The sequence below is a fragment of the Hibiscus syriacus genome, unplaced genomic scaffold, assembly GCF_006381635.1.
Source record: "Hibiscus syriacus cultivar Baekdansim isolate YM2019G1 unplaced genomic scaffold, ASM638163v2 tig00110940_pilon, whole genome shotgun sequence".
Lineage (NCBI taxonomy): Eukaryota > Viridiplantae > Streptophyta > Magnoliopsida > Malvales > Malvaceae > Hibiscus > Hibiscus syriacus.
The window spans coordinates 1,757,205-1,778,291 of record NW_024062923.1 but is presented as its reverse complement, the minus strand read 5'-3'; the positions used below and the strand labels follow the sequence as shown (position 1 = coordinate 1,778,291).

General features: G+C 34.1%; 4 protein-coding genes and 1 pseudogene across 6 annotated transcripts; 2 read left to right on the top strand and 3 right to left on the bottom strand.

Moving 5' to 3' along the window:
• The first annotated feature begins 1,646 nt into the window (after positions 1-1,646).
• LOC120147544 (auxin response factor 2A-like) lies at positions 1,647-3,838 on the top strand. Of its 2 annotated transcripts, XM_039160892.1 has the most exons (8): positions 1,647-1,745; positions 1,858-1,958; positions 2,540-2,624; positions 2,736-2,826; positions 2,930-3,088; positions 3,169-3,290; positions 3,373-3,446; positions 3,622-3,838. In XM_039160892.1, the coding sequence occupies exons 1-8, from the start codon at positions 1,709-1,711 to the stop codon at positions 3,736-3,738; spliced, it is 786 nt and encodes a 261-aa protein (XP_039016823.1). In that variant the 5' UTR covers positions 1,647-1,708; the 3' UTR covers positions 3,739-3,838. The 2 variants fall into 2 exon arrangements, with proteins under 2 accessions (XP_039016823.1, XP_039016824.1); XM_039160893.1 differs by lacking the exons at positions 1,647-1,745; positions 1,858-1,958 and adding an exon at positions 2,442-2,467 and having other exon boundaries at positions 3,622-3,810.
• Positions 3,839-4,123: 285 nt separating this feature from the next.
• On the bottom strand, positions 4,124-6,421 carry LOC120147552 (annotated as a pseudogene).
• A 1,912-nt stretch (positions 6,422-8,333) lies between these two features.
• LOC120147550 (V-type proton ATPase subunit d2-like) lies at positions 8,334-11,161 on the bottom strand. The gene is made up of 10 exons (XM_039160896.1): positions 10,854-11,161; positions 10,542-10,662; positions 9,946-10,053; positions 9,760-9,862; positions 9,492-9,572; positions 9,304-9,389; positions 9,131-9,190; positions 8,984-9,032; positions 8,775-8,909; positions 8,334-8,602 (listed from the first exon to the last, which is right to left on the bottom strand). The coding sequence occupies exons 1-10, from the start codon at positions 10,894-10,896 to the stop codon at positions 8,471-8,473; spliced, it is 918 nt and encodes a 305-aa protein (XP_039016827.1). The 5' UTR covers positions 10,897-11,161; the 3' UTR covers positions 8,334-8,470.
• A 3,225-nt stretch (positions 11,162-14,386) lies between these two features.
• Positions 14,387-18,382, top strand: LOC120147410 (mitochondrial outer membrane protein porin of 34 kDa-like). Its single transcript, XM_039160786.1, has 6 exons — positions 14,387-14,543; positions 14,650-14,717; positions 16,456-16,566; positions 17,260-17,346; positions 17,500-17,708; positions 17,807-18,382. Exons 1-6 carry the CDS (start codon positions 14,495-14,497, stop codon positions 18,111-18,113), a joined length of 831 nt encoding a protein of 276 aa, XP_039016717.1. The 5' UTR covers positions 14,387-14,494; the 3' UTR covers positions 18,114-18,382.
• A 431-nt stretch (positions 18,383-18,813) lies between these two features.
• LOC120147543 (60S ribosomal export protein NMD3-like) lies at positions 18,814-20,999 on the bottom strand. 2 transcript variants are annotated; one of them, XM_039160890.1, is made up of 2 exons: positions 20,876-20,999; positions 18,814-20,410 (listed from the first exon to the last, which is right to left on the bottom strand). In XM_039160890.1, exon 2 carries the CDS (start codon positions 20,402-20,404, stop codon positions 18,890-18,892), a length of 1,515 nt encoding a protein of 504 aa, XP_039016821.1. In that variant the 5' UTR covers positions 20,405-20,410; positions 20,876-20,999; the 3' UTR covers positions 18,814-18,889. The 2 variants fall into 2 exon arrangements, with proteins under 2 accessions (XP_039016821.1, XP_039016822.1); XM_039160891.1 differs by having other exon boundaries at positions 18,814-20,406.
• Positions 21,000-21,087: the final 88 nt, after the last annotated feature.

Here is a 21,087-nt window from a genome sequence, read left to right as displayed (position 1 = left end):
AAACTAAGCCTGTTTGTCTAAATAGAATCTTAGTTTCGGATAAATTTAGTGCATTTGTTAATTGATAATGTGCGAGCTTTGTAAGATTAGACTTGGGGGATAAAATGTAGCATATGTATTGAAGGATTAATATCGTGTTTACTTTCTAAATTACAAGTCACCTTAATTAATTAAAACATTGAGTTGCGTGCATTGATAAAGTCAACCCTTTATTCTAGTTTCTCCCAGCTTATCAATGTTCAAGTCTTTAATAGGACCTAATGGTATATATATAAACAAAAATTACGTTAGAAGATCATTTGCCAATTTAGCCAATTGCTTATGTTCCGATATTTTAATCTTCAAAATGCTGTTATAAAGTTTATACTAAAAACTAAAAAGATACAATTGGATTACTTTTTCAAGGGAATGTTGATACTGGACCTATCAAAGGGTCAAGTTACTTATTTGACCCTCACTATTTTAAAAGCTTTGGGTCTACTTGACAAGTAGGGTGAAGAAAATTCAACTAGAAAAAATCAATTTTTTTATTCGATTCTAAGTTAAAAAGTTTGATTTAATTTGACTCGACTCGTGATTTTATGAATTTGATTCGATTTAAAAAAAATTTAAATAAAGTGTGAGTTATAAGATTAGAATAACTTGAAATTTATAATAATTAGTTGATTAGTTTTTAAGTTCGATTTGAGGCTCTCAACTCCACACGATATATATACCTAAATTACATATGAAAAAAATATATATGTATATCATATACGATTATAGATAGTCATTTAAATTAAAATCATAGTATTATAATTATTTAAACAAGAAGATTGGAGGAAAAAGGTTCCTTTTGCCTGACACCTCTACTGGCATGTTTAGAAATTGAACTTCTGTCTGCCCCACTTCAAAAGTAATTTCAATATCTTTCAATGAAAGTTCAGTGGTATTCTAAAGGATATAGAGGTGTTAGGCAGGGGAACCTTTCTCCTCCTACTACTTATTATAGAAATGAATGTTCTCACTAAAATCCTTGATACAATATCTACAAATAGAATCTTTCAGTTTCATCTTAAATACAACAAGATTAAATTTGTTTAATTATATTTTATAAATAGGCAGACTCTCAGAACCTACTTTATTTCTTAACTTGACCCACGACATACATGCAGTTCTCTATTTTTACTAGGAGGGATGAATCACACATCGTCAATTTGCATACCTTATTTCTCACTATATTTATTATCATATATATTACTATCCGACATGTTATACATCAGTATAATTTACTATCGATGTAATAAATTATACACCATCAACATATTGAATGTAAATTATTAATGTATCAAAATATATAAATATATAAAAAAAACATTGGAAGAAGACCTAATGACGTTGACTCGTAAACGGAAGAAACATTGTTTGAAAACGGATTTGTGTAATCATAACCATGTCAAAAAAAATCCTCAAACCATATACTTATTTATCATTGTGGATTTATCTTTATCGTGAAAAACAAAAAGAAAAGTCCAATGGTTCATTTACCCACCAACCCATGATCACAGTCGTCGTAGAAATCAATCCTTGCCCCCGTTGACCTCTATATATACCTTCTTTCCCAAGTCTTCCACTAACCAAACACAAATGATTCTGTATATATCTCTCTTAGCTCTTCCAGTTCAGTAACCTTTTAAGAGAACAATCATCACATCGAACCAGCTTTCCCATGGAGTTCCAAAACACTCCCTTCACTAATCCCAGAGGTAAATATATATTCATCTACTTGTAATTCTTTGTTATTAATTATTAAAACTTGAGGGTCTGGTGTTAATGATCTTTGGGGTTTGGGGTTTTTTATGTATGACCTTGAAACAGCCCTTTATACGGTACTAGGGCATGCGTGTGCTGGTCCTTTGGTGAGGGTTCCTAGGGAAGGAGAACGTGTCTTTTACTTTCCTCAAGGACACTTGCAACAGGTTATGTTCAAGCTTCTGCTCTTTCAGTTTTCGGTCAAAGAGGAATGTAGTTGGAAAATATTTTGACCCCAGTTCAATTAGGCTTGGACAAGGTAATTTTAATATCTGAAAGTTTCAGCCCAAATTATATATATTTGATCATGGAGGAGAATTCTTTATTAAATTGAAGTCTTGGTTAATTCATTAATTAAAAAATTGACTTATTATTTAAATTTAATGTTTATAAAATAATTTTAATTTTTAATATTAAATGAATAATAAATTTGGTGTCTCAGGCCTAACCCAAAACAAGCCTAAACATCCATGAACAATTATAGGTTTGAATAGCTTCAGTATTTCAACATTTTTTTTTTAATATATAAAATTCATTAGAAATACCTCTTCTATTTTGCAGTCCTTGTATTGTTAACTATTAATGCTTGATTTTACATCATACATTTGAGGATTGCCTTCCAGTGTTTATATTACGTTAGATCTAAGATATTATGGTCCAGTGTTTCCCACCTTTGGTCCGTCTTCATCTTTTCTCCCACTCTGTCCTTTCTTTGGTCTAAAATAATTCTGAGCTTTTTGTATCACAGGACATGTCAATGCAGAATCCAAAACAAGAGTTGGTTGCCAAAGATTTGCACGGGAATGAGTGGCGTTTTGAGCATGTTTTAAAGGGTAATACTTACAATAAGAATAATATTAGATTCGTACCAACATCTGTAAACCATTTCTTATTGTGAGGAAAAAGAAAAAGAAAATTGCTTCACCTGAAAATGGGAATCATAGGTCAACCAAGAAGGCACTTACTTATAGGAGGATGGAGGGATTTTTTCGTCTCCAAGAGGCTTGTTGTTGGGGATGCATTTGTCTTTTTAAGGTTGGCTTTCTTCCTCAAAACTTACGACCACATTTGGTTGGCTTACATGGCATTGACTTGAAATGTGAGGGTTCAATATTAATAAACTAAATCCATTTTATAGAGGTGAGAATGAAGAGCTACGTGTTGGAATACGACGAGCAATGAGGTCAAATGTCAATGCTACTTCTTCTACAAGTTCAACTGATCCTCTTGATGTGCTTGCAAAAGCATGGGAGGCCTACACAAGAAGAACCTTATTCACCATATATTACAAACCAAGGTTTATTTTACTGCAAATTCGTTAAAGTTTATTGTTTCCCCATTTCTTTTAATCTTGTAATTATGAATTTTTAATTTCAGGGAGATGCCCGCAGAGTTTATAGTTCCATTTGATCGGTTCATGGAATCTATGAATAACAATTACTCAATAGGGATGAGATTTCAAATGAGTATTGAAAGTAAAGAAGCTCTAGAGCATAAGTATGGCTTCCGAAATTTCCTGTGGATTTTTAATGGCTGCCTGTGGTGTGAAAATAGATATTCATTGTTTCTGATACTGCAGAATTAATGGTTACATAGTTGGAATCGAAGACGCTGATCCTATAAGGTGGATGGATTCAAAATGGAGATGCCTTAAGGTAGTGTTATCTTTCATCCATTTCATGTTAAGCTTACCCTGATTTAATATACGAACATATCTAACATTTTTAATTTTCATATATTTTAGACAGAAAAATAAAAGATTAGGGTAAATTAACTGTGACATGAAGTATTCTGTGGTGGTAGAATAATGTTGAGAAATTTTCCTTGTAGGTGAAGTGGGATCAAAATGAAACTTCAACAGCACATCTTCCTGAAAGAGTTTCACCGTGGGAAATGGCTTCCCCTGGCTGGGCCTGCATTCGATCCTCTTCCAATGCCCTCACATGAAACAAACCTATCTCTTTAATATTATTTGATGGAGACACGGACTTGTATTTGATACGACACGATTTCAATGTTACGGAATATGTATCAAATACATGCGTACATGTTAAGAAAATAAAAATAAAATGGTGATTTTCTATGTAATATTATATCATCCCCATAAACACCCCAATATATGGTGATTTTCTATGTAATAATATTTACTACAATAGATTGCCTGCAATTTGGATGTAGGCAGCTGAAGAGTATAAACGCAAACGCTCTTGAACTTGAATAGAAAATAGCATTATTATCATCCATCCTTGATGGATGTGTACAAACACCCAAATCTTATTATGAAAAACATTAAAGGGCTATAGGATGATCACACCCTTCTTCCCAAATGACATTAAAAGCCAAGCAATATTAATGGGAAGGCCTGGTGGGCAAAGGGATTCCATTGAGAAAGGAATGGAACAATGTGAGTGCTTGTGAAGGTGAAGTGAATGGAACTTCATGAGCTGCTCCTCTCACTGTCGCATATGTTAGCATTGCTGCTTCACCCTTCTTCTTTCCAAATGCTTGCGTCCATCCTCCTACCTTCATTTTTTTAAAATTATATCAAACTCGATGTTCCACTCTCTCTAGTTCTAATTAACCATTAAAAAACAACAGACAGAGCTGTAGAATTGGATAATACCTGCTTTTGGTCACTATACCAAGGATCATACCAAGTCCCATATTCTGTAAGTGGAACCAGTTTCAACTCCTTTGCAATGTTATTTGCAATTATCCTTGTTTGAGTGAGTGGGATTTTTGCATCTTGGTCCCCACTGTTTTATTTTTTTATAAAAGAAATTACCATTAAAATTGTTTAATTATGAATTACCGACTAGCGAAATTTGTATAATTAATGAAATTAGTGGTGAGTTTACCTATATAAAAACACAGGAAGACCCTCCTTGATAAGATTTGTGACAAGAGGAATGACGTTGATTTCCAAGTTCACTTCATCGTAGACAAGAGGCCTGCAATACCCTTGTTTTTGTTATCTCAGTACTATGTAATATTAAATAATTAACCCTAAAAAAATAGAATGGAATATAGATATAAGGATACCCTAAACAGAAATCCCAGTGGAAAGGGAGGTGAGTTGTATTGGCATGGAGTGCCTTTTGAACATCAGGCCTATTAAGGTAGGTAAATATTCTTCCGGCAAGGCATGGGTCACCCTTCTTTGTTCTCCTAGAAACCTGTCCAAGTTTTAAAACCAAAGTATAAATGTATTTCAAATTCAAAATATAAACTAATATTTTAAAAATGATTGACATACAGCCGTATGTATCTTCCCAAGCTGTCCTTTAAGTCTGAATTGCTCGGCGTGGTTGGATGAAGGGCAAACCGGCAAGAGAAGATCGTCGAACCCAACATCGACACCCACTTCATCTGAAAACTCTATTGAACACATCATTGCATCCTTTGGACCATCCTGAATGAACGTATTCGTGCATGTACTTTGAGTCATTGCAAACTGTCTTCTCCAAGAACAGGGTTTCATCCGATATTGCACCGTGAGACCATAAGTAGTCGCCCGCCAATATACTGATGTCCAGATCCAAGAGTGGATTTCCAATCTATAAATGAACAATGGATGATGTTTGTAAATTAATGAATTTTTATTGCATTAAGGTGATAATTTGTGAATCGTGTATTACAGCAATGGCTACGAGGTTGACTGGTTCGTGGTTAGGGTTCTTGTTGTGCTCCACCAACAACGCTGCAAGCTGTGGGATATAGTGGCCTACAAAGCAAAGTATATTAATTTTCATCGATATTTCCAAACGATTGTTATTATAATGGTGGTGAAAGCTGAAAACATTTATTATTGTGTACCTGCATAGCTTTCACCAGCTATGAAGAACTCACAGTCTTTGAATTGCGGAAATTCTTCCAACCACTTCAAAATAAACCTATAATTATCTTGAGCTGCCACAATCAAAATATCATGGATATGAAGTCAAGTCATGTGATTCGGCATGAATATGATGAACTCACAGTGAAGGCATGAATATGAGTTACAAACCTGTTTGTGTATCATTCCATAAGATGTAATCATGGCTATCATTTGAATATGAAAATCCAACTCCGATTGGCGATTCAAGGTATAACATGTGAGATTCTATCAAAATTATCAATTTAAGGATCTCATTAAAGAATAGTAAGGAATTTAGACTGTGAATATATAAGTTTATGAAAAATTGATGCACCTATATTCCATGAATATTGATTCTTGATGAGGGTTCCATTTTCTCCTGGTTGTAATGGACCGGTTTCCATGAATGCACCATATCCAAGTGAAGAACAACCAGGACCTACATCAAAAAAATGAATAACATCAAAATTTTAACATATTTGAAAATAAATTTATTGGTTTTAAAAAAATACCTCCATTGAGCCAGAGTGTGACAGGTTTGAGGTCATCAGTATTGGCAGAACATTCGACAAAGTAATAGAAAAGAGCTCGGCCATGATCGGCATCTGTTACAATGTAGCCTGAATATTGCCTAAATGAATGGTTCTCATGTTGCCCTGGCAATGATGGTATCAGTTCAGCCCTCGAGTAATTTGAACAACAAAACACTAACATAAACAAAGAGAAGAACCAAAGAGCCATGACTGAGTTGATTCACAGAATTTCCAATAGATTGCATATATATATATATATAGATATATATATATATATATATATATATATATGTGTATGTTATTATTATATAAACGAGGCCTAGGAAGTGCCGGCTTCTTGGACTTTTGCATTTTTTTTTTTGTAAGTTTCATGGTAAATGTCTGAGTATATAAGTGCGTTAGTAACTAGGAAAAAACCATATATAAGTATATGCCATCTTATTAGTGATGGATCGAATGGGGACGATGAGAGACGGATCTTAAAAGTTTTAATTTTTCATATGTTTTAGATATTTTCTTTATATTTTTATTGATGATATCTTTTTTTGTTTCCTTTAAAATTTTATAAATTCATCACTCTATAAAATATTATAAATTCATTCTGTAACATAAAATCATGCGTCTGTCTCTACATTATATATGTATATAATATGAATAAAATACAAACATAATATATAATTCTTAAATATAATAAAATGATGAAAAAATTCAGGAAAAGATGAGATGAGACATAGATTTCAATGTTTATGCATTAAATTTGTTTTACGTTTGTGGGTTGTAAGATTCCTTTAGCCGTAAGTAATTCCGTGAATTACAATACACAATTAACTCACAACATTACTATTACATACTTATATATTACAATTAGGTGAATTTTAATTATTTAAACCCACTCTATAGGTTGAGAGTGAAGGCTCAACATTGGAATTCAAATTACAATATTTGTTTTAATCTCCTTATTGTTTTTATCTCCATTATAATGTTAATTAATTTAAGCATGTGTGAAGTGATTAGATAAATTGATGTAAATAATTTAAATCCCATAAATGAAGTGTTGTCTCTTGAAATTACTCAATTTTTATATCTTAAATTGTTTTGTATTTTAAAAAGTATAAACTATTTTTACAATCATTTGAAATAAAACCAACAACAAGTAGGTTTAGTAAGACGAGGCACTAGATCCCTTAAGTAAGGCCAGGAGTTCGAATTTTGGTGTTTACAAATGGAGCAAACTGGGTTAGGAGGGTCGCCCTTGGCTTTGCAATATATAATCCGGAATCGATTAATAAATAGAAAACCAATAGTTGTACAAATAACAAAATTTATTCTTAAAAAACAAGCAAAGGGAAATGAAGAAAAATAATTATTCTTAAGAAAAATCATTTGAAATATTATTTAATTTTATAATTTAATTATTCTATTTTAAAACAAGCAATGGGAAATGAAGAAAAATAATAACAAATTTAACATATATTATTATATTGGCATCGGTCCTAAAAAAATTTACATTATATAATTGGATTCTATCATATAGATATACATTACTTAATGGTCTATGAGATCTTCAAACTTTTAGGAAAAAAATAATATTACCCTTAAACTTATTTTTTTTACTGAATGTGACTCAATTAAAAAAAATCAATTTTTCGTTTAATCAGTAAAAAATAACATTAATCATTATAATGTTAATGTGATAGGTCACAATAAAGATAATAAACGATGATAGATGATAATATAATAGTGAAAATTAATTCTTTTAAAAAGTTGAAAAACTTAAACTGTCTTTTAAGAAAAGTTCGAGTCTTGATTCGTAGAAAGTTTGATTGCTTGTTTAATTTAAAATAATAAAAAATATTTAAATTTAAAAATAATAAAAAGTAATAAAAATACATTATTGAAAAGTAAAAATCCTAGAACACTGTAGAGAATTTCCAAAAATAAAAATATTACAAATTCAAAAATGATAAATTATAAAATCATAACAACTCAAAGCATAGATACCAGAACTTGATCTTTCCAGTTTCCTGGAAACATCATCATAGAATTATTGAAAACCACCTGTCAAGGCAATAATACATTTTAATCATTCTTAATACAACAATTTAACCCAAAAAAAAACAAACATAAATATAATATGGAGTTTATTTTTAACAAAAAATGTCTGGAAACAATGCATCTAAACCACTCCTATGATAACGCGGATTGATAAACCGAGCGGATGAATTAAAATTTACAGCTGATTAGGTAAAACGCAATCCGATAAATTATTCGTAACCAACTCCCGGATCATCTAAAATATGAAGACAACACTGTCATGAACCCTAGACTTCTGGTTTTGAGCCACACATTCAGAGATCCACATCAGGTTCCTGATCTCCTGCTCTCTCAATCTCATGTATGCAAAGAAAACCCCGTAATGGAACTGCATGATCATCATCCAAGAAAAGCAAATCAGAGAAGATTTGATACATTGTTTAATAGATGAAGAAAATTGGGATAAAAAATAAACAAAAGCAAGCTATGCCGCCGCTGTGCCTTCCTCATTTACTGTTACTAACAAAGATAATTGATGCCTTGAGAAATTAAGTATAAACCTGTTGCTCAAAAGCTAAGCTAAGCCTTTTCACTTCCTCCTCGTAAAATGCCTTGTCAAGCATCTGGCTCTCTCCATAAGATAATTTAGAGAAAATTGATTGGTATGGAGGATATTTTTCCATCGCAGCACGGACCTAGAAAGCAAACAAAGCAGAAGATAAGATCTCGAAGTAACTTCATCCAAGCAAGCATAGCATATGAAACAAACCTGGTCAATATCCTCACAGACAGCAAGTTCCTCATGGCCATACGAATAACTGTTTAACATGAATTAGCACTTTCAGAGATAACAAACACAGATGAATATGTTACCTAAACTAAAGGAGCATAATCAGGCCTGAGAGAAAGAGCTTACAGCAGACCAAAGTTCGAGTATAATTTCCTCCGGTCATCGCGAGTAAGTTCAGTGCCAATGCTGTAAAAATTAAACCACACCAAACATGTTTATTAGAAAATACATGGTAAGAAAGTATCAAGAGTAAAACTAGAAAACTACAAGAAATAATCCCTTTCCATAATTAAAAGTACCTGTTAATGGTAATATTTACAGCCCTTCTGTCGGCCTCAAAGGCAAGGAGGTCAGACATGATCTCCGCTGTTGCACCACCAAGTTTCTGTAATGAAAAGAAAATGTTTAAATTAACGAGTAAGGACTGAAAACAACATATGCCATATACAAATATAAAAGCCACCTTTCTTCTGTATTAGAACCTTACTTGGCAAAATTTGTAGAAGTCTTCAAGGTATGCTTTGTAGAGTGTGTTCCTCATAATTTCAATGTTCATGTCATCAAGATCCTGGAAAGAATCCAAGATGAATGAACCCGAAATCAAAGGTTTAGAAAATTACATCATCGCACAAACAACACTCTAGCACAGCTACTAACAATGTGACATGCATGCTTATACAGAGAGTTACAGACAAGGTAATCAGAGAAAATTAACATGAAGAAACACTATCAGAAAAGTTGTTAGAACCATGTACCTCAGAAGTAATACACTCAGAGAAATATGGAGCAAGTGGAGTGTCAACAAGAACCAATCTGTAGAGTTCACGCATGTTCTGAGCAACTGCCAGGGTTGCAATGCTGAAGCAACAAAACAGGAAAGTAAGCATATGTATCATGTGAGGTGAGATAATAACCTGATCTCTATTAAGGGTTTAGATTACCTGTCAAACATGCCCAAAGGATGGCACTTCTCCAAAAGCTCCTGAACATCTCTCTCATGCAAGGTTCCAGTAACAATCAGGACAACATTGTCGATCATGTGACCATATCTAAATGGAACAATCAAAATATTAGATTTTCTTAGGGTTTCGCAAAATCCGCAACAACCTATTGTTCGATCTGTGCAAACAACACCATCTTAACAGACAGCTTTCTGAATATCACTGAGACAACTCAAAAGAGCTCAACCAAAGTCAGCTACCTTACAACTAGAGCTTAAAATTTAATAACCAGATCATGGAATGAGGGAATAACCAACCCTTTTATGGAAATATAAGATCACATTGTTTGCGCCCCCCTCCCCCCATCTAACAGGCTAAATAGTTAACAAAAATGCATTAGCAGCAAAATGATGTACACAATTCACACCACCACATTAAATCCACCAGTACTCAGATGAGTGATCAAGCTGATCACCGTTAATATTCAATTAAATCACCCAGATCATGAGATGTGAAATAAATCACCTTGGCATAACATATGCTTACATACGTGATATACTCTAAGATGGGGAAAACAAAGACAAATCTTTACATACGTGATATACTCTAAGAAGGTGGACAATGGCTCCGTAGCTTGGCATAACATATGCTTATACTCATCAACAAGTTTAAGAGTGCATTTCTCCACAATGGTAGTCGTATGCAATGGTGAAGGTTCTACAAAGGATCAGCAAGTTTTATAATCAAATTATAAAGGGATCCATAGTTCAAAAATGTGAATAAGATGCACTTTAAATTAACTCCATGAAGTTGAAATTAATATCAATTTCAACTCAATTCAAACGAAAATCATTGAATTATCATAGAAGATTTGAAATTGAGAATTGAAGATCACGAAAGGAACGTACCGTTTTGGAGATAAGGGCCGTACTCGGTGGCGGAGAGATGCATCTTGATATCATCAAGGGTTTCGCATTGGCAAAGATTATTGTAATCAGCGGCGGTTAAGAGTCAACCGGCCCTGTGACCTCTCACGATCGCTTCCAAGTAACCGCCGTGGATGTTAAATGTTATAGCTTCGAATCCGTACATTTTGGCCCTTTTTCAACTGATTTGAGCAATTAAGATCTGAATTGGTAATTGGAATTAAACACCGAACCCTAAAGATGCAGATTTGGGAAATTTATTTTTTGGGGGAGGGGGGGATTTCTGGCAAGAGAAGGGGAAGGGGGTCTGGAAATTACAGTTTAGATGAGAACGAAATCTACGTGTTTTGTGAAATTACTAAACAGTCCTTTAAACATTACATAATTTATCAAATTAAAATATTTATCCAAATCTATGAAATTTCAAATCCATTAGAGTCCTTTTATCATTCTAAAACATTTTTTTATCAATATTTATATATCTTTATATATAATTTTGAATAAAAATAGATTTACATACATTAAAAAGTTTTTACAAGAAATTATAGATAAATTTTATACCTAATTTATTTACATTTTGCACATTATTAGCGTTTTCTTTTGCTTTGTAGATTCATAAATTGAATAGGAACCTCTTTCTTTGTAATTCAATGTTATCTTAACCATACTCCTAGAAAAATGTTATCAACTTGAAGAGTAATTAAAGCGATTATAAATAGTATATGTTATAAAGATTATTAACTAATTAACAATGAAAGTTCAAATACTTTTATAGTCTCCGGTGTTCAATCATGTGGCCTCTAGGGATACCATCAATTTAATTACTGAGATAGATTGGTTTGTGCAACTAATCTTTTTTTTCTTCTTAAAATTGAAAATATCATTTATTTATTTATATTATTCAAACTTTTTATTTTTATCATAATACATGCTTTCCGAACGAGGGGAACATAATTAATAACCAGAGACTCCAGCAAAGTACCTTGCAACTCCCCTATACTTGTGATACCCCACTTGAATGCCCACTGCTGTTTCTGGATCAAAGAAATTCAAATTGGCATACATTATTTAGTAATAATAGCCTTTAGAATTTAGATAAGTATATATATTTGTGATTTGATATACATAAAGAGTTTACCTTCTTAATGAGGCCAAGTACTCTTGTTTGTCACAGTTAGCATGATTTCAATCTCTTTTTCATAGTCTGATATCTGCAAAAATCATCAAAGGGAGTTAGATCGCATCTTTACATGTTACACCCATTAATGTGTGTTCAAACTAATAGAAGTTCGGAATCCGGGTATAAGCCAGTTTGAGGTTCGAATCTCCATATTTACAACCCTTTTTTCCTATCAGAAGAAACTAATAGAAGGTGCTAGTTACCGGGAAATTGGTGAAAGTCGATGTCCCCCAATACTTGTAGTGCCAGCTAAATCGTATGCCCTTGCAGCCAGCTTCTTCATCATCGTAAACTCCTGAAAATTTAGGAAAAAGAAAAGAACATTTTTTTAATGCAAATGAGGCCGAAGCCAGAAGATTAACATATTACATGGTTATAAGAAGGATCAACCATATCTCTTTATAGAATCGGGAGGAAAGGAGCTGGAGGGGATTCGATCACTTGAAGTGAATAGTATGATCTCAATGATGTTTTAGCTAAGAAAACAGTTTCCTAATTGGCTTCCCGTGGGATTAAGACAAATTTAATAAACCAAGCCTTGTGGTCTGTGGACCATAGCCGCAATTGAACAAATCAACGAGAATGGATTCTCGGCCGAGGGAGGAGAGAACAAGGCATGTACATCGGAGTTATCGGTTTGCACCACAACTCGTTCAAAATCATGCAACCAGCAAGTTTGAGACCTATAAAAACACCCTAAAATTCAGCGTGAAGGACTGAGGACATGCCTAAGTTCTTGTTGTAAGCTAGAAGAAAATTTCCACGATGATAACGGATTAAACCCCCTGCTATCCCGAGACATGATTCTAAAGAGACGACGACATCTGAATTTAGGCAAATCCAATTCATAGGAGGGGAGTGCCATTGTGTCTGAGTAATAGAAGAAGCATCAATGTTATGGTCGTCGATAACAGAATTCAATGTAGGTGAGGAATATAGACGTGCCCAGGTGATAGCCGAATGAAGAAAGGAAGTCGGGTCTGAGAAGAGGGGTTCAAGAAGTGATGATTGGCCTTCAAGAAGTGAGTTCTATAAAGAGTGAGTCTGGGAGCAGTCTCTTGAGGATATGTAAAAGAGGTTCGCTCGAATTCTCGCAAATATGGCACGTCGGCATCTCTCTTGGTTACTGAGCAATCTGTCGTGGAAGGCGAGCCATAAGAAACTTCGAATACACTCAGGGACAGTAGCTTTCCAGATTAGCTTCCATGATGCTTTCGACTCCTCCCAATCTTGTTTTGAAAGTATGTTGTATGCGCCTTTAATCGAGAATCTTCGCTTTGGATCAACACTCCAATAGCAGCAATCGTTGCCGAGAGAGGGGCTTGGCGCATGGATGTTTTGTAATGGTAATAATGCTTCCGGTAGGAATAAGTCATGAAGCTTGGAGTAGTCCCAACATCCATCGCGTTCACAAAGATCAATAACTTTCAACGAGGGATCAATATTGATGTTCGGCTTTGCCCAGACATTGAGAGGAATAAATGAAAGAACATAAAAGCATTCAACAAATAAATGCATAAGTCCGGTTGGATAAAAAAACAACAAAGTCAAACTTCAAAACTATTAATAAAAAATTAAAAGTCAAAATAATATTTTTCATAATAAAAACCAAATCAAGAAAATTTTTGCTCTTTAGCGTGTATATCTTAAAAAATTATATAGATTTATTTCTTGTTACCTTAATAGGAAATGTGAGGATAAAATTATAACTTTTCAAAATTTTATGATATAGTTATATTTAAAATAGTTAATTAAACATATTATTTGTCGAATTTTTAATTTTTAATTTTTTAATTTTTTAATTTTAATTTTGAAATAAAAAAATATTTATTGAATAAAACATCTTTTAAACACACGCAAATGTAAAAAAAAAATACCTATATAAAAATGTTTTTTCACTATTAGGAGATATAACATTTTAAAAATTCATCAACGAATATGAACTTAAATTTAATGTTGATGTTATAGTAAGAACATATTTTTATGGAGAAAATTTATTTCTAAAAATTTAAATAATTATAAAATAATATTATTTAAATATTATTTTTTTAATTTATCGATAATATATACTCTATAAATATAATGGTTTGAATTTAAAGTTTTTAAAAGAATATTTTATTTTTTATCGAAGCCACACAAAAATTTGAGAAAATCATTTCTTGATGGCTATGCAAATACCTTCAATTGGATCAACGATAAAAGCGAAGCGAAACCGACTCAACTCTAGCATCCAACGGTTCACAGCTTTCCATTAATAAAATAATATTTTAACCCCAAAACCCTAATCCCCGAAGTGGGTGGTGGAACTCAGGGTTTTGGATTCCTCTATTTATTTATCATCCTCAAAAGAAGCTTAATTTCTAATTTTTCTCTTTTATTATCACCGAAATTCTTCCCGAATGGTCTTTTTCCTCTAGAGGTTTTAAATTCCAAAGGAGATAAGATGGGCAAGGGTCCGGGTCTCTACGCTGAAATCGGCAAGAAAGCCAGAGGTATAAAAATACGATTTACTTTAACAGTAATTTCGCATTTTTGTACTTATTTGAAGCTTCAAATTGTAATTCATGTTTCTTCTTTATTTTTTTTGGGATTTTATAGATCTTCTTTACAAGGATTATCAGACTGACCAAAAGTTCACTCTGACCACTACCTCTCCCACTGGAGTTGTAAGTTTTTTTTTTTGTGCTTCGTTATTTGGGGTTAAATTTTTGTCTTTATTTTCTGAGATCTTTAAATTAAGGCATTAACTTTAGATGCTTTGTGTTATGTGGAACCCAAGGTTTTCTTTAAATTAATCACGTTTTATGATATTGTTGAGATTTTCTTAGCTTTCTTTCTGGGTTTCTTCAGCTCGATAAAATGCATTCCGTGAACCAAAATTCTGTTTTTGTCTACATTTTTTAGATTTTTTTTAGATTTTGTGGGATCTTTTTATGCATGTGTTATTATAAAGTTATGTTAATTACAAACAAAAGAATGAATAATTTCAGCTGACCTTAAAGGCTATTAGTAGGCCTGTAAATGAACTGAACGTTCAACGAACCGTTCATGAATCGTGCGGCGGGAAGTTCGTTTATGTGCGTTTATTTATTAAATGAACGAACATGAACAAGATTTTTTGTTCGTTTAATTAAATGAACAAACATGAACATAGGTCTCGTTCGTTCATTTACGTTCGTGAACGTTCGGTTATGTTCGTTTATGTTCGTTCGATTATGTTCGTTTATGTTCATTCATTTATGTTTAACACAATCTTCTTAAATCAATTTTGGTGACCAATTTGTAAGTATCTTAAAAATATTAATCTGATATTTTGATGACCAACTCCATAATTAGCCCAATTTTATTTGGAGATTAAATCCAATATGTTAACCTGTGAGGCACCTCGCACTTATATTCATTTTCCCCTTTTTTTCCCAAACTTTATTGTTCACTGGAGAGTGGAGACGATCTCTGAAAGATTCAAAACAAGTTATATTATAGTGCAATATGAAGTTTTACATGTCTGTTTTCATCTCTTTCTCTGTTTTATTTGACTTAATAGTTGATATGTAAAGTTATTGTGGGTATCTTCACATCTAAAACTCAAGAAAACATAATACTTCTTTCTAGAAATAGATGGGAAGATAAAGGTAAAAATCGGAAGTATATGAGCATCAGTAAAAAGAAAAATTATATAGAATTTGCCAGAAAACAAAACAAAGGTTTCTATGCAATTTCTGAAAAAAAGTGTAATAGCGGAAAATGATTGTTCATATGTAATCATGGAACACTAAGATAAAATGTTATAGCGTTAAATTAAAGTCGTGTGAATCATTTAATATCTTTAAAAGATAGATCGAAATATTTGATATCTTCAAACATTTCATCACTGCTAATAAGCTCTTACGCTATTTATCACTGTAGATTTGGTTGATTTGCATTGTCGACTATTTTTCATGAAAGAACAATGGAAGGTAGGGTCTCCAACGTTTATGTTCGTTTATGTTCGTGTTCATTTATGTTCGTGTTCGTTTATGTTCGTGTTCGTTTATGTTCGTTTATTTATTAAATGAACGAACATGAACAAGTTATATTCCTTAATAAACGAACATGAACAAAAAAAATTTTGTTCGTTTATGTTCGTGTTCGTTTATGTTCGTTTATTTTTTAAATGAACGAACATGAACATACCTTCGTTCGTGTGCGTTCGATTCGTTTACAGGCCTAGCTATTAGCTAATATGTTCTTCAGACATGTACATATATGTAATTTAGTGCGTTTCTGGCTATTATGTTGTTAGATTTCACCATGGTTATCTCATCCTTTTTACTGCAATGTATCATGGGAGATGCTTGATGTTCTGATCTGCTTTAAGAACTTGTGTTAACATTTGGGGTTGGTTTTTTTCCTCTTTATCTTTAGGCAATTACCTCTGCTGGAACGAAGAAAGGTGAACTCTTTCTGGCTGATGTTAACACCCAGCTGAAGAATAAGAATGTCACGACTGATATCAAAGTGGGCACTAACTCCAATGTAAGTAGTTTTTCTGTTCTTTTTGTTTATTTGTTATTTGATATATAAGTTTGACTGGCCTGGTTACAGTTTCTTTTTTACGAGTGAGATATGATGTTCTTTTCAGGGTTTCAAATCGCGGTCGCGTTTTCGGTTATTTCGGATTTACCTTGATTGTGGCTGTCGCGGACGCTATTGCGGCCGTCGCGGGTAACTCGGACGGCGGCGAAACCGCTATATCGTGGTCGAAATCGCGGTCGCAGACCGTTTTTTAAAACCCTGGTTCTTTTCTCAATTATATATATATCCTTTGTCCTATATCGAGGTTCTTTCTTTCTAAGAAAATTACTAATCAATTATCATCCCCTGATACAAGCATTAGAAGGGTTCTGACCTTGAAAACAACCTCATTGGAATATCCAATTCAATTGGTTTTACCTTTCCCATGCACGGATTATCCCCTCTAATTTGAAACATGTGCTTTAATTAGGATAATATGTGCTTGATATCATTGTTTAGAACATCATATCACTAGATCATGATGTAACTTTTGGGGATCTGATCTTTTTGGCAGAAAATGCTATGCAATTAAAGGATCCTTTTTGTTGAGTTCATAGTTCCTTTCTTTCCCTTTGTATTCCTTGGCTATTGATACGTATGTGTACCATCTTTTATAAGTTATTTGTTGTGCTAAACTAGTTTTTTGTTTATAAGCTATTTACCACCATAACGGTTGATGAACCTGCACCTGGTCTGAAGGCAATCTTTAGCATCAGAGTGCCTGATCAGAGATCTGGAAAGGTATGTGATTCTGTTGTAAAATTTCAATTTGTAGCATCAGAAACTTCCTTCTTGTTTTGGCTTTTAGCTCAAGAACGTGTTACAATTGCCTCTAGCGTGGGTACAGCTTCATGATACTGTTGGACATGTCTATTTCCTCTCTATGTATACCAGATTGAACTCCAGTATTTGCATGAGTACGCTGGGATAAGCTCAAGCATTGGATTGACTGCAAACCCAGTAGTTAATTTCTCAGGTGTGCTGGGGACAAATGTTCTTGCACTCGGAACCGATATATCTTTCGACATGAAGACTGGGAATTTCACTAAATGCAATGCTGGATTGAGCTTCTCCAATGCAGATCTAATTGCTTCATTGGCTTTGTATGTGATTATGTTCTATGCACCTTACTGCAGCTGAAATTCCCGAGTGTGTGTATATATGTACATTTATAATTTAATTCCTTGTTTTGTTGATGCAGGAATGAAAAGGGTGACTTTGTTAACGCATCCTACTATCATATCGTGAATCCGTTGACGAATACTGCTGTTGGTGCTGAGGTGACCCATAGCTTCTCTACCAATGTGAACACCATCACTGTGGGGACACAACATGCACTGGACCCATTGACCACCGTCAAGGCACGGGTGAACAATGTAGGCAAGGCAAGTGCAGTCATCCAGCACGAGTGGCGCCCAAAGTCCCTGTTTACAATTTCAGGAGAGGTGGATACCAAGTCCATTGACAAGAGCCCCCAGGTGGGACTTGCTTTGGCACTCAAGCCTTGAGAGGTTATGATGATAAGGTCTTTTTGGGGAAGAGTATGGTAGAGGCTTAAGAATTTTTCTGAGGATGTTGCGAATCTCTATCTACTGTTTAATTTCAATGGTTTCATTAATAAAAAACAATAGAGGCGGCATAGCGGTTAAAACTGTGGTAACTTTTTTAATCATTTCTTACCGAGGTGGTTTTACATGAAATGAAATTAATGAAGGAAAGATAAAGAGAGTTGCCTGGCTTTATAAGCCAAGGATCATTGTTTCTCTCATAACTGTTAGAGGCGTGCTTTTCTTACTGGTTTTTTATATGTTTAAATGTAAACCAATATGAAATATATATAACACTCTACACTGAACATTAAAAATATATTACGATGCAATCTTTAAAAACGGGAAGGAAAGATAAAAATTACTACACCTTAAATAAAAATATATTAAAAAAAACCAAGACATATTTCAAGCCGAGCTAAGACTCAAATATCAAATACTACTATAATTTTAATCTCAATCCAATTCCAATCCAACCCATGATCAGCTTAATGATATTAGTGGTTATTGCCATTTAAAGGTTCAAAGCTCAGTAACTCTGAATAAAACTTAAAGAAAAATAGATTATGATAAGATATTATGAAGTCTTACAAACCAGTGGTCCCTGGTTTAGTCCCGGGTAGCAAAACTCAAAGAAACATAGAACACGAAACAAAAAACTCAAATTACCTCTTCCATGCAAGTCTCGAGGAATAAAAAGAATAAATGAAATTACATGAAAATTCCAACTTTGATCATCATTCTCTCATGCTATCTTCACCATCTTCCACATCACTCAACTCCAGATCAGCAAGCAACTCTTCCAATGGAACAGAAGGCACATCATCATCATCATCAGCCATGGATGCAATTTCCGATGGTTGGTAATCTCTGTCGCGGTACAACGATAAGTTGAACCTTAGTTCAGGGTTCTCTTCCAGATCTCTCAAGAATTCTTCGTACTCTAAGCCCATCTTCTCTTCGCTGGATTCATCGAGTTCCATGTTGAGGGACTTAAGCTTCCAAGGACGAGGCTTCCCGCGCTTCTTCTGGCGTTTCTCTTCGTAGCTCTTCTTTATCAATATTACATCAGGAACTACAAGGTCTATGTACTTGTCTAGTTCATTATCATTAGAGTTGACACCATAAAGGTCATAACCAAGAGCACGATCTCCAGGCTTTAATATGTGGCCCAGATGAGTTCTTACGCAAAACAACTTACTGTAATTGTTAACACGAGCCACTTCAACATCAGCTATAACATATTTGCAGCCACCAACATTATATTCTGGAGAAACAACTTCGACATTGAAGACATCATATTCCACCAGCTGCCTGCTACTAAGTAAAGACTTAAAGGAATACCTCCAAAACTGGTCCCTGTCTAAGAAACATTGCCTAAGAGTAAATGGATCGAGCAATGTAATGTTGTTCGTCACTCTTGTGCAGATTACAAGTGGACCGAAATTCCCCAAACTAACAGCAAATCTTGGAGGCAAACAAATCAAATCCTCACGGCAGATAGGGGATATTTCAACCGAGTATGTGTACTTATAGTTGTAGCTATTATTCTTAGTATCATGAGAAACTAGCTGCTGGGAACGCTTACCCTTATCTGTTGGAACAACTTTGCCCAAAAATTCAACAAATTTCAAGGCATGACTATTGTTGCCAAAGAAAAAGTCGATACCCCGATCCATCTGCTTGATTTTAATGGCATGGACAGCAGCATCATGCTTCAGAATGACCTGCTCCAGATAAAAGAAAGTGCGTCGGTGCGAAACACACTGTCTTAGCTGCACAGAAGCCACCCACTGGTCTGGGTTGGCTTGAAACCTGGTACAAGATTCGCACATGTGATCCTGCTGAACATACTCAACAACATAAGATTGCTCTAGAATTGCTCCATTAAGAGCCTTCTTCTGAACTTTCAGCTTGACCTTGATTCTCTTAGAATGAGGCTCAGTCCAAATGAATTCGGCATTTACTAGCCTAACCTTTTTCAAATCAGTCTCGAGTCGTTTCACACAATATGTCAATAGCTCCTTCGATTCCAGCTGAGCTTTTAACCAAGTTCTGGGCGGCTGCAAGTAGCAATCGCACTCTGGACAATGCATGATAGTGACATGCTTTCGTAAACCTTCAGTAATGTCAACTTCACACCTCAAACATGTCACACACATGTTTGCGGGATTTGGCGCCATCAAAATACCACATTTGCAACACAAGACAGTGCCTTGTGTCTGAGGAACCACGAACATATTTGCAGCCATACCTACCAGTTCATGAAGAACAGAACAAAAGGAAGATAATGGGTAGATAACAGTTCAAAGCAACATAAATCAAAGGCTGAAAAGTCCAATAAAAAACTTTTGGACATAACCAAGTTATCCAACAAAAGGGTTGGCTCAAAAGCTGTTGCTTTTAACAAAATATTAAGTTAAAAAAAGATAAAAACATAATCAAAAAAGCGTATAGTAAAGATAAAATACAATGAAAATCCCCAGAGTTAAACATATGATTCAACAAGACACTCCCTATTGTTTTTGTACCCACATGCATATTTGTGGCAAGAAAGAAATAGATTAATATTTGAAGAAAGAAAGATGAGACAGAGTATCAAGCAGAAGGACCGAAAACAGAAAATCAAATATAGCAGAGATCAGATAACACAAAACGAACAGTAACTCAAAATCTCACGTCGAAATCAACCTTCAAGGTAAGTTTAGGATTTCAAAAATTACCTTTATTTGATTTTTGGGGAAAAGAGACCTTGGGTCAGGGACCGGATGAGTAGGACAACGGAGAGAGGCTTGTTTGGCGGCGTCAGACGAGAGTGGGCTGGAAGTGGCGTCGAACAGTGTTAGCTCAGACGATAAATTTTGGTTTTTGTGTTCAAATAGACGTAGGTTTCGTTTTAGGAAGATTCACCAAGATTTTTTTTTGGGTGATATTT